At 49.3% G+C, this 13,962-nt stretch overlaps 1 protein-coding gene across 2 annotated transcripts; it reads left to right on the top strand.

Annotated features, from left to right (window-relative positions):
* Positions 1 to 49: 49 nt before the first annotated feature.
* LOC148216093 (uncharacterized) lies at positions 50 to 11,850 on the top strand. 2 transcript variants are annotated; one of them, XM_088139722.1, is made up of 6 exons: positions 50 to 443; positions 6,574 to 6,791; positions 7,811 to 7,858; positions 8,367 to 9,055; positions 10,366 to 10,427; positions 11,716 to 11,850. In XM_088139722.1, exons 2-4 carry the CDS (start codon positions 6,636 to 6,638, stop codon positions 8,724 to 8,726), a joined length of 564 nt encoding a protein of 187 aa, XP_087995848.1. In that variant the 5' UTR covers positions 50 to 443; positions 6,574 to 6,635; the 3' UTR covers positions 8,727 to 9,055; positions 10,366 to 10,427; positions 11,716 to 11,850. The 2 variants fall into 2 exon arrangements, with proteins under 2 accessions (XP_087995848.1, XP_087995849.1); XM_088139723.1 differs by lacking the exon at positions 50 to 443 and having other exon boundaries at positions 5,889 to 6,791.
* Positions 11,851 to 13,962: the final 2,112 nt, after the last annotated feature.

Consider the following 13,962-nt stretch of genomic DNA (forward strand, 5'->3'; position numbering starts at 1 on the left):
CCCCTGCCTTTCCTTCTCACGGGCCGTTGCCTTTGGAAGACAACTGATCTTTCTGCCTGAAATGCTGTAGAACGAACTTGTTGGCAGGAAGGGGTGTGAGTGTATGAGCAGCTGTCAACCTCTTGATGGGATAGCCAGCAAATATTTGGAAGCGTCCCTGTGTTTTAATTCCGAACAGTCATTTCAGAATCAGAGAGGTGGGGTGAAGGGCTGCATCGCCCTGGGTGTAGGACACGGCGAGTGTTTTTCAAGCCGGGCCCCAAATGTGGGCAACACCAAGGCAAGCTGCAAAGAGGGGGAAGGGACACTGTGGGGCTTGGCGAGTGAGAGGAAGGAAGGAGATCCACACCTCTCTGGGTTGCAGAACGCCTGGAATCCTTGTTTCCCGTCCCTAAAAGCAGCCCATCGGATCAAGAAACTGCAACAGTCTTGCTGGATACCAGGTAAGGGAGGGGCATTAAAGCTTCTTGCAGGAACAGATAACATGGGTGATGCCGGGCAGCCGTTCTGTCTTTCCATGACTGCTGTTATTATTATTGCTGGAAATTTTTTTAAAAATGGAAGAATCCACAGGAAAAGCCAGAAAGGCTACCGGTTGACGGCGAGGATCTTGGGAGCCTGGAAAAATCCGTGTTTCATATTGCACAAAGAAAGCCTGGTTTGAAAACATTTCTTGTCCAGGTACAGAAACATCAGAGACGCCTCTCAGCCTATCTGAGGTGCCTACCCCCCTGCGGCATCAGTGGGATGAACAAAAGGGACAGGCAGGAGAAGCCCATCACAAGCCATCGGTTACCCCACACGGCAGTAACGTTCATCGGCTGCTGGCCCAAAACGTATTCCTTTAGGTTTAATATAATTTAGAGGCTGCCCAACTCCAGGTGACTCGGGGCAGTTTATGTGTAAAAAGAAGTAAGGACAATTTGAAAAAAAAGAAATAGACCCTAAACATCCAGAAGGCAAATTCTGAATAACAATAAAACATCCTGCAGGGGCTCAACCAACACCCTGCCCCAACGCCCGGGGGACCAGGCAGGTTTTCAGTGACTTTCTGAACGTCATCAGGGTGGGAGCCATTCGATCTCCGGGGAGGCTGTTCCAGAAAGCAGGTGCTGCAACGGGGAAGGTCAGCTCCTGCATCCTGATGGATGATACTGTTTTATCGAAGGGACCCAAAGCGAACCCGCTCTGCCTGATCTCGCCAGATGGGCAGACAACTGAAGGTAGGCAGCCCCACAGATAACCCAGCCCTAAGCTATGACAGGCTTTATAGGTGACACCCGGAGGATGGCAAAAATCAGGAGGCGTCTACTAGCACCTTTCCGACTGCAGCAGCACATGAAAGCTTATGCTTTTCATAAAATGTGCTACAGGTCCTCCTCAACTTACGACCACAACTGGCACCGGAACTTCCATCATTAAGTGATGCAGTCATTAAGTGAGTTGTGCCTGATTTTAAAACTTTTTTTGCTGCAGTCGTTAAGCAAATCACGCAGTCATTAAGTGAATCCGGCTTCCCCCATTGACTTTGCTTGTCAGAAGCCCCCTGGGAAGGCCACAAATGGTGATCATGTGACCCCAGGGTGTTGTAACTGTTGTAAATACATGCCAGTTGTCAAGTGCACAAATTTGGATTGTGACCATGGGGATGCTCCAACAGTCATAAGAGTGAGGACTGGTTGTAAGTCACTTTTTTCAGCACTATCATGACTTCAAACAGTCATTAAACAAATGGTCATAAGTTGAAGACTACCTGTAGTTGGAAAAGGTACTTCCAGACATCTTTTTTGCCAATAGACTAACAGGCTCTCCTTCTACAACCCAGAAGATGCTGTCTTCAGCCTGCTGGGAACATCTCTCTTGGAACATTTCCATGCTGGTGATTTATAGCATCTTCCAGCATCTCCAGCCATGGCTGCCACTATACAATTCCTCTCTTTGTCCGTAATATGTGGCTGGGTGACACTATAGGGTGCTAGTACACAAACGTCCTCTGCAAGGGTGAGTTCCTCTATCATTTACTCAAGAAGAATTTGGGGGCAGGAAGACCAACCGAGCAAGCAAGCATCTCCTGTTATTCCTTAAAAAGCGTTTACGGTCATTACAGGCCGCTGGCAAGTAATCAGTCTTGTGAGAGATCCATGACCTCTTTGCAGTTTAACAATTTGGCCTAAGAAGGAAAGAGGCCGACCAGAAGGGGTTCAACTAAGCCATTTCGGAGGAGAACCGTGCGTTTCAAGGGAAGGCGCCTTTTACACTAGAGAAGGCGTGAGACCAAAAGCTGACCCTCCTAAACTGGCCGGTCACATCTTTCATCTGGAAACCGAAGCCTTGTTTTTGCTGAGATGATCCCAGGGATCCAGGGATCAAGTGCTGTCCCCAGAACGGTCGGGTAAAGGTCAAACTCGGCTGCACCAAAGACTCTCAGAAGAATTTTTCTGGTAGGTTGGTAGAAGCTTTGCTGGGAGGAGGAGGAGCAGCAGCAGGGGTGAAGCCCGGGTCTGGCGGTACGGATGGCACTTTTGTGCGTGTGGGGGAAGAATTACGGTCCTTATTGCCAGAAACAGTCGATATTTCTCTCTGGAAAGCTCCCTTTCGTTTTGTCTAATGTTGGGCGTCAGGAAAACAGGAGCCAAACAAATGTAAAGGAAGGGGCTGAGGGACAGGAGAAATACAAAGCCATTGCTGCTGTGACCTTCTCCCGTCCAAGGTCCCGAATATGCCTTGCTCTCCAAGAAAATACTCTGAAATGAGGAAAGATGGGTGCTACTTTTGGAAGAATATTGTTGGTAGTTTCCAGCTGAGTGTCTCCAAGGACATCTCCGGGCAGTCCCTCGACCCAGATTGGAGCAAGCGCGCCCACCTCTCCGTTCAGCTAGCGAGAAACCGAGCGTGATCCGGTTGATTAAACGTCAGCAGATTCCAAAAGCAGCTAACTTTCGGAGCAGGACGATAGGCAGGCGAGAGCAGGGCGACCAAGAGGGAGAGGGAAAGAACAGGTGAGAATTGAAAAGGACTGAGACCCCAACATCAACCATCTGCATTATCCATTCCTCTGTCCCAAGGAAGAGGACTTTTCAGAGCCACTGGAAACAAAACTGGGTAATCAGCAGGAAAGCCCCAAAGACCGCGGCCCTTTGCAGGCTCCTGCCTTAACCCTTGAACGAACCTCACGGCAGCAAAAGAGAGATGGAAAGCAGCACACCAGGTGATCCCTCCTCTATGCTGCATCATGAAGGAAAGAGTGTGGGAGAGGTGGATGAGTCTCCGAGAAGCTACCGCTGCTAAACGGATGGTTGGGGTTGGGGGGCAGCAGCTTTTAAAGAAAGGAGGAAACCCTGAACGAGAACGGCAATCTGAGTGTGCCACCGACACCCTGATTGCTAAAAAGATGGCATTCCCCATTTTTCCTCCTCCAAGAGCCCTTTCTCTTGGGCAGCTGCACCAATGGGACGAGGTACTTTTTTATCATCCCAGCCTGTGATCTTCAAAAGGAAGAGCGTCCCTCCCAGCAACTCGCCTTCTCACTAGGGATAACATGTGCATATTTAAACAGGGCCATTGCCAAGTATTTTGCTGCTGTCAAACCCAGCTGGGTTGTCATAGATAGGAAATCAGGAAATCATTTTATGTTCTCTCCCCGCTCTCTCCAGCCTGGATTAAAGCTTTCGCTCCTCGCCTCTGCGATGGGCCCAAAAAGATCCAGGAAGCCCATTTCATTCATTTCCTCTGACTAATCTGGCAACCCCTTCTTGCATTTGCTCCATCTTTATCTCCGCATTAAAGGAACCATGTGTAAGATTACCCTTTCCAACTGCGTTACCACAGACAGGTCAGCAAGTGTGTAACAGCAAGCCAGTTTGCTACCCAAGAATCAGTGCTATTGAAAATGTCCGGGGGGCGGGGGAGAATTTCACTTGCTGCAATAGGCCAGCTTCTTCTACTGATATCAAATTAATACAATACAATTCAGCTTATGCAATTAATACGGTAGGTTAAAATAGTTTTTGCATCATTATGTTTCTTTTTTTCCTTTCAGTGGAAAATGAAAAGTACAGGTAAAATGATAGGACACGTAGGATATGCAGAAAGTAATCTAGTTTGTACTGAAATTAGGATGACTCTGTGGATGTCCTACACCCTATTCTCACCAACTCGATTCCTATTTTTAATTTTTCGAGCAACAGAAGACATTATTTCACAGGCATTGTGTGGTCCGAACGGCAGCAGAGCAAAACAGAATTCCTGCTGCTTCTTGATTCTCGTTTCAAGCTCCCTTTCCAAAAGCAGTCTGTATTTCTCCTTAAAAGCCCTCGCAGACACCTTCCAAGCACGACCCATTCCAGAGTGCAGGCGCCACGACCTGCAACCGAGAAGGCACAGATCCAACTTCCCGAAAGATGACTTTCGTGGAAGGCGAGGTAGGAGAAATCAGCCTCTAATGGATTGCCAGAGAGGTCTTCATGACGTCCTCCTGCAACAGCTGTGGGTCCTCCATGGAACCGCCGGGGAGACTAAAAGGGGTTTCTCTTCCATTACCCTCGTGCGTGACCTTCAGAGCCCGTGGGGGCCAGGACAAATCCTAGATGGGAGCTGGTTTAATTGTACTTTAAGCTTCATTAAAATTAAATTGGATTAAACCCAGCTCATCCAGTCCCTTTCCACTAGATCAGTGTTGTCCAAACTTGGCCACTTTAAGATGAGTGGACTTCAACTCCAAGAATTCCCCAGCCAGCCATTCATGAGAGTTGAAGTCCACTCATCTTAAAGTGGCCAAGTTTGGACAACACTGCACTAGATCATAGTTTCCCTCTTCTGCCATGCTAAAAATGAGGAGTGGCAATTTCTGGAGGAACCGTGCAGGCTTTAGGGATGTGCCTGTGGTTCTGGGGTCCAGCTCGTGCTCCATGATGCAGCAGGACGGAGGCCCCCCGGTCCCACCCAGTGTCCAGGGCTAGACAGACACCCATATTGATGCTGGCTATGCCCTTTGCTGGGAGGTGTAAGTCTTTCCCCAAAATGCTTTGAGACAAGTATCCCAGGTTAAAGCCTCCAGGTCAGGAACAGTCTATCTTAGCCTGCATTTTGAAGGATGAAGTAAATGAAAGGAAATGACAGAGGAATATCAAACCTGTTAATATTACAAGGCAAGGATATGAAAGTATATAAAAACTGAGCTTATTAAAGGGCTCATGCAAACATTAAAGCACATAAATTATCAAGCGTATACAGGTTCATTTCCTTCTGGCTTAAGAGGGTTAATCACGCAGCTAATTTACTAATCTACCCTCCGCATTTCTAGAGTTTCACTGTTAGATTAAAAATTAAAGGGTCTTCAGTGCATATACCAGAGATTTTCTTCCCAAACCACAGAGAGAAATTAAAGGAATCATTCTCAGCTTTTCAGTGGATTAGAACAGCTTTCTCCTACCTCTTGCCTTCCAGATGTGCTGGACTCAACCCCCCATTATCCTCACCCAGCATGGCATCGGAGGCAAACATCCCATTGCAGAAAGGTGTTGGGTTTTTTTGCTGGTTCCACCTACGCTAATAATATGGGAGCACATCAAAAGCTTGATTTATCAACCTGATATCAGAGATGGCAGTCGAATGTTTGGATACCTCCCGTGACCCTTGTTAAATTGAAATCTCTCCTCGGCAAAGCTAGAAAAGCAACAGGGAGTTTAACAAATCAAACTGGTGGGGGGGAGGCAGAGCTGTCAGAGCACAGTAATTGAAAGGGGGAATGGGCAAAGCGGGAACGTTTTTTACTCTTTGGATTTCCACAGATGGAAAGGGGGGGAAGACGAAATAACTGTTCATCTTCCTCAAGAAATTACAGGGGTTCCATTTGGAGCAAAGGCTGCATCTCGATCCAGACTGCCTCATCCCTCAGGGCACGTCCCAGTTTAAGCCAGTTTGAAATGGGTTTAACTATTCTGCTTTTCCCACATGGAGCCAGAACTGCTGGGGGGGGGGGACGGCAAATGGACCCAGTTTATGGGCGTTCTGTAGTCCCAGAACCCCACCGCAGCTTCACAGAGCTTTGATTCCCAAAATGTCGAGATGGGACACGCAGCATTGAAGAAAGGGCATTTGCAGTGGAGAATCAGAATGCATCAGGCGGGGCACGGACGCGTCGTTTGCCCCCTGGCTACGGGGAAATGCCGCAAAACTCTTTCTGCAGTGTTTCTTCTGGGCCAGGAAGGTAGCCAAAATGTGGCTGGGTCAAAAGCACCAGCGTGTTGGAGCATCATGAGTGGCCTCAAGGGGAGAAGTGTTGAGGGGGCTCCCGAGCAGCACATGAGATGCACAAAAAAATAGGTGGAGGTTTGATCGCGCCACCATGGACACCATCCTGCACTTCTTAACCATGCCCTGTGCCCCCCCCAGCCCTCGTTTGGCTGTCCAAAGTTTATCAAGGAGGGAAAAACTGAGCAGCTGCATGAACCGCTTTGGTCGGCCAGGGTGGGGTTCCCACGGCTGGTGGTTCCCCACCTCCACAGCGAAGGGGGAATTGTGGAACGGAGAGATGGTGGGCTTTTCTTCCTCGGCCATTTCTGCCTATTGTAGGATCTGCGGCCCAGACGCCTCTAACCATGTGGCTGTAGCCGTGCAGAGCTTTGCCGCCTGCGATGAAGCCCAGGACTGGACGTGCCCCCGGCCCTCCCTCCCCGCCTCGCCTCTACCAGGTCCTCTGGGCCATGGCGGTCATGGGCCTCTCCGCCAGCAGGCCCCCGCTGTGCCAGCAAGAGTCCATCCATCTGCTGGGCACCTTCATCAAGGAGATGGTGAGTGGCAGCGAGCGAGTCTCCCCTGAGCAGGCAACCGAGCGAGGCGGAATTCCCGCAGGGCGCCGAGCCTAGCCACAACAGAAACTGGATTCAGGTGTTGCCTTAAGGCCTGGCTTGCTTAATCGTGGGTTATTAAATATTCTGCAGGGGGCTGGGATCCTACGATAAGCTATGCCCTAAACTAGAACGGCCAAAGAAGTAGGATGGTCAAAATAGCAAATAACAGTCCATAAGCTCTAAACCTTAAACCAGGGCTTGGAAATCCCGCTGGTGGAGTTCAGGGGGCTCCCTGACTCACAGGCAACCAGATCCAAGTGTGAACTCCTGCCGGGAGCAACTTCACAGTTTGCACATGTCCGGTGGCCGTTTGCCAGGCCAAAGCCGCTCGGCTGAGCCGCCCGAAGAGAGACGCTCAGTGCCGTCTTGGAGGGCTCACAGATGCTTCCCTCCCGCGGCTCAGGCCAGACTCCTTGGCCCACCAGCACTGAGAAGAGATGATTTACAAACATAAATCCCAATATCATGATCACGTAACCAACAAAGGCAGGACAGCTTGTTCTTTCCTTCCTTGTCATTTGATTCTGTTCCCTGCCAACATTCTTGCTTGTCTCTCTTGAGATCCTGGCTTGGGGTAACGTTAGTTTGTTTAAAAGGTTTTGGGAATGGTTTGAACCTGAGTTTCTATCTCTCTAACCAGGGACATCCTTAGGATTTGGGGGTGGGGGACCCAGGATGTATGACAGCATATATGGTCAGGGCTGAGATTTTCACTTTTCCTGGATTTGGGGAGGTGAGTTTTTTATTTTTAATGTATCTGTGGAACTATTTTAGGATTAATTCTACAGTTTCTCTGTTTCCTGCTTTAAAATGGTGGAAAGCCACGCAACCAATTTTCAGCAGCAGAAATCAGAATGAGGTCTGGGGGTGTCAGGAAGAATGTAGGATGTCAAGCACAGCGCTGGGTTCAAAAGCTGCCCCCCACCCCAACCTTGACAGCCTGTTGCTCTCCTCCCCAGGGCAACTCTAGTGGTGATGGGACTCTCTACACCCCAGAAGACATCACGGTATGTGCTTCTTGGCTGCATGAAGGGGGAAACAGGATGAGCATTAAAAGCTCTTCTGTTCCCCTGGATTTTGTGCACATGCTCTGTTTCCACAACTGGAAGATACGTGGACTTCAGCTCCCAGAATTGAAGCTGGTGGCCCTGTGGAAGGGGCTGTCACTCTTGATCCAGGATGGGGCAGGGATTGGGATATTGATTCCAGTGACCTGGGGACCTCCAAACCCACTCCTCTGCAGCTCAAAAGCTCTTGCCATAGAAGAGAATATTTGTGGCTCAGAGTTGAATGGTGGAGTCCTTGGTGCCCTCTGAACCTGGGTGTTGGCTTGCAGACGTTTCATGACCCCACTAGGTCACATCATTGGTGCTACGGAGGGTGGGGGTTTGCAAAGCCCATCCTCCCTCGCACCGATGATGTGACCTAGTGGGGTCATGAAACGTCTGCAAGCCAACCCCCAAGCTCCACGAAAGCTCTTCCTGTGCTTCACTCCTGCCACCTGGTGTCTTGTAGGTCTGCTACGCCGACAACCTGGACTGCTTCTACATGGAGCTCCGGGTCATCCAGGAGGAGCAGGAAGAACACACCGAGATCCTTTCCCGGCTCATTCTGCGCCTGGACCAGCTGAGGAGAAAGCTGAAGGGGACCAGCCGGATCAGCCGCTGTGTTGCCTGCCCGCCTTGCCTGTCTCACCCAGAAAAGCCCGTGATGACTTTCCTAAGGAGACTCCTGGAGCTGATGCAGTTCCACTGCAGTATGGGGGCCCACCAGCAGAAAGCCTTCTGCCCAACCCCAGTGCCTGAAAACGCCACCCTCCGCACCCAAACGACTGCTTCTAGTGCCGCGTCTGCCATGGAGGACCAGCAAGTCTAGCTGGAGTTAGAAATCCGCTGGTGCAACTCTCAGAGGCTGCCTCCCACCTACATAGATGGGGCTCCTGGCTTTTTCCAGGCTTGTAAGGCGATTAGGCGCGGTGGACGATGGCATTTTAAACGTGTTGGCCATCCAGGTGAAGGAACGAATGTGGGCCGTGGATTCCAGTGGCCATGGTCTGGCAGAAAGGCTGCTTGGAATCTCCTTTGCCTCTGGGTGTGAGATAGAGGCGCCCGAGGTATGCGGGGCTTCGAAATAAAAACGGCCAAGAGTCCCAGCCTGTGCATGAAAACTGAAGAACGGCATCTTCTCTCAGCATTCCCAGCCAGGTAAGGACCCATCTGGAGGGAGGGCAGGGTGCAAAGACGTCTGGCTTATGGTATATCTGGCCATCGTTGCTAATAAAGTGAGGCACCAACACCTCACTTTGAAGAGGTGAGAGACTCAAGGATTTGCCTGGATTTGCCCTGAGTTTGGCTGCCATAGAAGGGGGTCACTGGAGACCGAAGGTGTGCTTTTCAAACAGGCAGGCAGGCAGACCAGAAGGCAGGGTTCCCAGTGCTAACATTCTGGCAGATTATTCCCCCGATCAGATTTCTGTGGGGAAATGATAATGTGTTTTCCTGCCAAGCGCCCTCCAGATAGCTTGGATTACAACCCACGGGATCTACAACCAACGTGGGATTTGCAGAAATCTGTAGAAATTCAGGTGGGTGAGGGCTGCCCCCCCCCCGCATTCCTTGCAAAAAGATCTAAGCCAGCTCTCTGTCTTAGTTTCGGACCCTGACCCTTTTTATGAGACTATCCCAGGTGGTTCCATCCACGCCTCGGTCTGGGTTATTAGGGACGGGCTGGCAAAACTGAAGATTTGGTTAGCTCCAAACTGACCAATCCGTGAAACCCTCGGCCCTCTCCCCCTCCCTTCCTGCCAGGGACTCTCCCCTGCTTTCTGAGCACTTGGGAATGTGCGCCAGCACATTCTGCAAAGCAACTCTCTGGGAAGGGCTTGGAATGAGCGAAGGGGCAGTGTGTGTCTGCACAGGCAACTCCCTACCTGCCCGAATGGGGAAAAAATGGATGCTTCCCTTCCCTTGTGCCCCCAGAGTCTTTTTACTTGCCGTAAATACAGTACTGGGCCTTTATAATTAAAGCCACCTGTCTAGGGGAGGGAGAAGGAACACAGGCCCATGGAAACCCAGCTTAGTGTTTTGCCACTGATCGTTGAAAAAAAGAAATGGGGTGTGTGTGAATTAAGATCCCCCTCTTAGAAAAGCAAAAGAAGTTCACAGCATAGTAGATTAACTCTGTGGAGGGATCGACACAAAGCTATGGGCCTGCTAAGCTGTGGAGAAGTTTGGGGTTCGGGAAGAACGTGAACTCATTGGACCTCCCCTTGGAGAAGCAGCATCTTCCGGAACAGAAGAGCAATTGGAGTAGGGGGTCTGCACCTTGGAAGAATCCACATGTGGATTTTTCCCCCCAGGCAAAATACGGCTTGTTCAGGCATTGGAAGAAACACCACGAAGAATCCTCAGTCATTGTTGGTGGGATACGTGTAGCTTTGTCACACAGTGGGCAGACAAACTGGCTTAATTTACCACTTTGGTACCACTGTAACAATCTGGTGGTGTTTCCACAGAGAAGCCAGAATGAATGTTGGCTGACCTGGAGGATGCTGCTGTCTTCAGTCCCCGGAAGCTGGTGAGCTCTTAAGAGTATTTTCATTCTAACGTTGAAAGGCTGATAAGATGACCTCCCCCCAGTCATGTTTCTTAGGAAATCTGTTGCTTTGGATGCGAAGAAGAGGGGAAGAAGGGCTGCCTTGGTTCCTCCTCCTTATTGAGAAAATCCCAAGAGGCTAGTGGAGAGAGCTGAATGTCATCCAGCAAAAACAAGAGTCAGCCAGAAAAGCCACTTTGGAACCCTTAAGCCAAGTGGGCTCAAAATCCAGCAGACTAGGTCCAGGAAAAAGTGACCTCACAAAGGCAAGAGAGGTTGGACAATGGCAGATGTTGCAAAGATGTTAAGACTAGAGAGTAATTTGAAGCATGTAAAAGCACTGAGTTCTGGCACATAAAAATCTTGGTTCTACAATCTGGATTAATAAAGCCAATTGCAGGAAACCGCTTCAATGTTTGCAGACAGTATTCTGCAGATGTTACAGAAGTATTTTGCATCATTAATCCTGGTTGTGCAGTCACAGTGAAAGTGAAGGAAAGCTACACATTCCAAAGGGCCAGATACAATACCCTTCTGGCTACTGAGTTTTCAGCTAGAATTTTCTACATACAGCAAGCTTTTTAAAAAGCAACTCTAGAACATCAGTGTTGCACCCTGCAGAATATTCTGCACCTGTGCTCCCCTAAAATGGCAGCAGAGGCATTTCCTGCACCCACCTCTGCTCCTATACTTCAGTGCACAGTTGGCAAAATGGGAAACTGGGGTGCATGTCATTCAAAGAGCTAAGAGTTTAGTCCTGCAGGCGAAAGACGCTAAACCAGCCAATTGAATTCTCAAGATTTATTCCACGAATTTACCACATTTATTGCTCGTTTTATCTCTACGGATTTCATCAGCTAGGGAACATGGCACTTTTTGTCTTTGACAGTAAACAGGGCGGCCAGACGTCACTTGCTAAAAACAGCACTGTTTCATTACTGCCCTTTGGGGATTTCTCTTCCACGTGGAGCTTTTATCTCCCGCATACAGAAATTCCATTAGACAAAATTTTCCCCTTAGAAAATGAAGAGAGCCAGGAGGTTGAAATCCCCAGAGAGGGCAGATGTAGGTTCACGAGACAGAAGCTGGGGCCTGTATCTTCCCTTAAAGAATCCAGGCAGGACTTTGTAGTCTTCAGACGTTTATTTCCACAAGAAATTTCATCCTCCAGGTAGCTGAGTTTGGTTTGTCAAAGGGGGGGGTGGGGAGAGAGCGAGAGCGAGAGCACTGTATTCTTGCATTCCTGTGAATTTTCTTTGTGTTTCTCCAGGTGAAAGAAGACTCAAAAAGATGGAGGAAAAATTAATTATTTGTAACTTGGTCAACTAAGCTCTCTGTCAATTCCCAGCTGCCATTCCTCAATGGCTATTATGCCTTTTATTTGTTACAGATGCTTTTATGCCGCTTTAATCAAACAAATCAAATTAGTTTCTAGCAGCTGTATAAACAGTAATACCAACAAAAACAAAGGAGAACAAACGAATGTATTATATCATATACATCATAATAACAGTACTATAAAACAATAATAAGCAGTGACCCAAAACTTCGTAAGAACAAGGACGTGGGTCTCCGTCTGGGGGAAGGGAGTCCGCACAAGGGGCTCCACAAAGGATGCCCGCCTCTGGATGCCTCTCCTTGTGGGGAGTTTATGGGGTACCATCAGGGTCTGTGTTATATACAGCCCACTGGTCAGACAAACAGATAAACACAGACATGTAGTCCTCGTGCAAGGAAGCAAGTTCTGCCTCTGATCCGAGACTTGAGAAACAGCAATCAAAGAGCAGGAAATATAAGAAGCGAATAATCTCAAGCGGCACCAGCAAGAAGAAAGGGAGGAACAGCATGATTAGAGTAACAGGAAAAGAGGTCTGGGATCCTCAGATCTGTGAAGTATCAGAATTCCTTGGAGAAAGGTTGGCATTAAAATGTCCTAAAGTAAATAAAGCAACACTTTCTTTGGTTGTTTCAACTCTACTTCATTGTATCAGAATGTCTTTAGAGAAATGCAGTACAATAGCTACATAAATGCTTCTAAAACAGATACAGAATTAAAATTGGCATCAAACACCAGGGAAGACCCAAGCAGAGACAGGCATCGTTGTAAGCCATCAGTGACCCACTATGGAAAATGCTTCATGTACACTGACAGAAGGACGTTCTGGAGGAGGGAGAGTAGCCCAAGAGAAAAGGAGATTCAAAGGTGCAGGGCACAATGTCCCGCCTGTCAGCCACTCCTTAAAAGAAGCTGCGCCTTTTCCAAGTTTGGTCAATATAAACCCAGGAAAAGACCAGTCTCTGCCTTTGTAAATATTCCTATCTGGGTTACTGTCCTACGATCTTGCTGTGGGGCAGTGCTAGAACTTCCATTGAGGATCCCATTGAAGCACCAGGCCTATGAAGAAAACGAGGGATTTTAGATAACTTGGAGCTGAGTTGCCCAAGGTTTATGCATTTGCATCAAAAACTTGGAGATGGTTGGGAGTTCTGGGAGCTGAAGTCCACACATCTTAAGTTCCCAGGGCTGAGAAACTAAGACCCCCCCCAGTCCGTACGTTCTGTGATTCAAACGTATCCACAAGGGGAGGTCCATGTGAGCACCTTACCAAGATCCAGCTGTGAGGTTATTGATATCCAGAGATATAAATGTGGGCAACCTCACTGTCCCCCCTGCTAACGTGGTGGTGATCCTTTGGTCCATTAGGGATGCCGGCTGGGGATGATGTGTATTGTGATATAACTTCAGGAGGACATCTCTTGAGGAAGGCTGATCTGAAGGGGAGGAGGGAGGCAATGGCAGTACAGACTTTCTGCTGCTGCTTTCTCTCTTTTTTTTAGATCTTTTTTATCCCACCGCTCTTATTTTTATAAATAGCTCAAGGCGGCGAACATGCCAAATTCTCCTCCTTCCCCCTCCTTTCCCTACAACAACAATCCTGTGAGGCGGGCTGGGCTGAGAGAGAGGAACTGCCCCAGAGTCACCCAGCCGGTTTTCATGCTTCAGGCGGGACTTGAACTCACCGTCTCCTGCTTTCTAGCCTGGGGCCTTCCCCACTAGACCCAGCTGGCTCTCATTTTTTTAAAGGTAAAAATAATTAAAGGTTAAACAAAGTTTACCTTTAAACTGGCAATTCGTTGTTTTAAAAGGTTTTCAGGACCTCGCCGCCAAGGTTCGCAAAGGCAGAGAGGCGGCCTACGGAAGGAATTGCTTTCTAAGGAGACGGCCCAGCTCCACGAGGCGTCCTCCCACGAAAGCAGCAGCAGCAGCAGCCCCCCTTGGGCTCAGTTTGTTCCACACCGTTCTTGGACTGGCACGTGCCCTTTCTGCAGGAGCTCCGTGTGGCTTTGGGGGCATGCTCCCCACAACAACCCTGTGAGGCGGGCCAGGGTGCGAGACGGCGCTGCCCCACGCCCCCCAGGGAGCTTCCCTGGCTGAGGGGCGGCTGGCCCTGCGGTGCCCCGCCGCAACACCCTGACCTCAGCACCCTCCGGCTGCCGGGCAGGGGAGGCGCCGCGC

This window comes from Python bivittatus, unplaced genomic scaffold, assembly GCF_059951505.1.
Source record: "Python bivittatus isolate LINGU-HERP-01145 unplaced genomic scaffold, Pbiv_v1 ctg000310_np1212, whole genome shotgun sequence".
Classification (NCBI taxonomy): Eukaryota; Metazoa; Chordata; class Lepidosauria; order Squamata; family Pythonidae; genus Python; species Python bivittatus.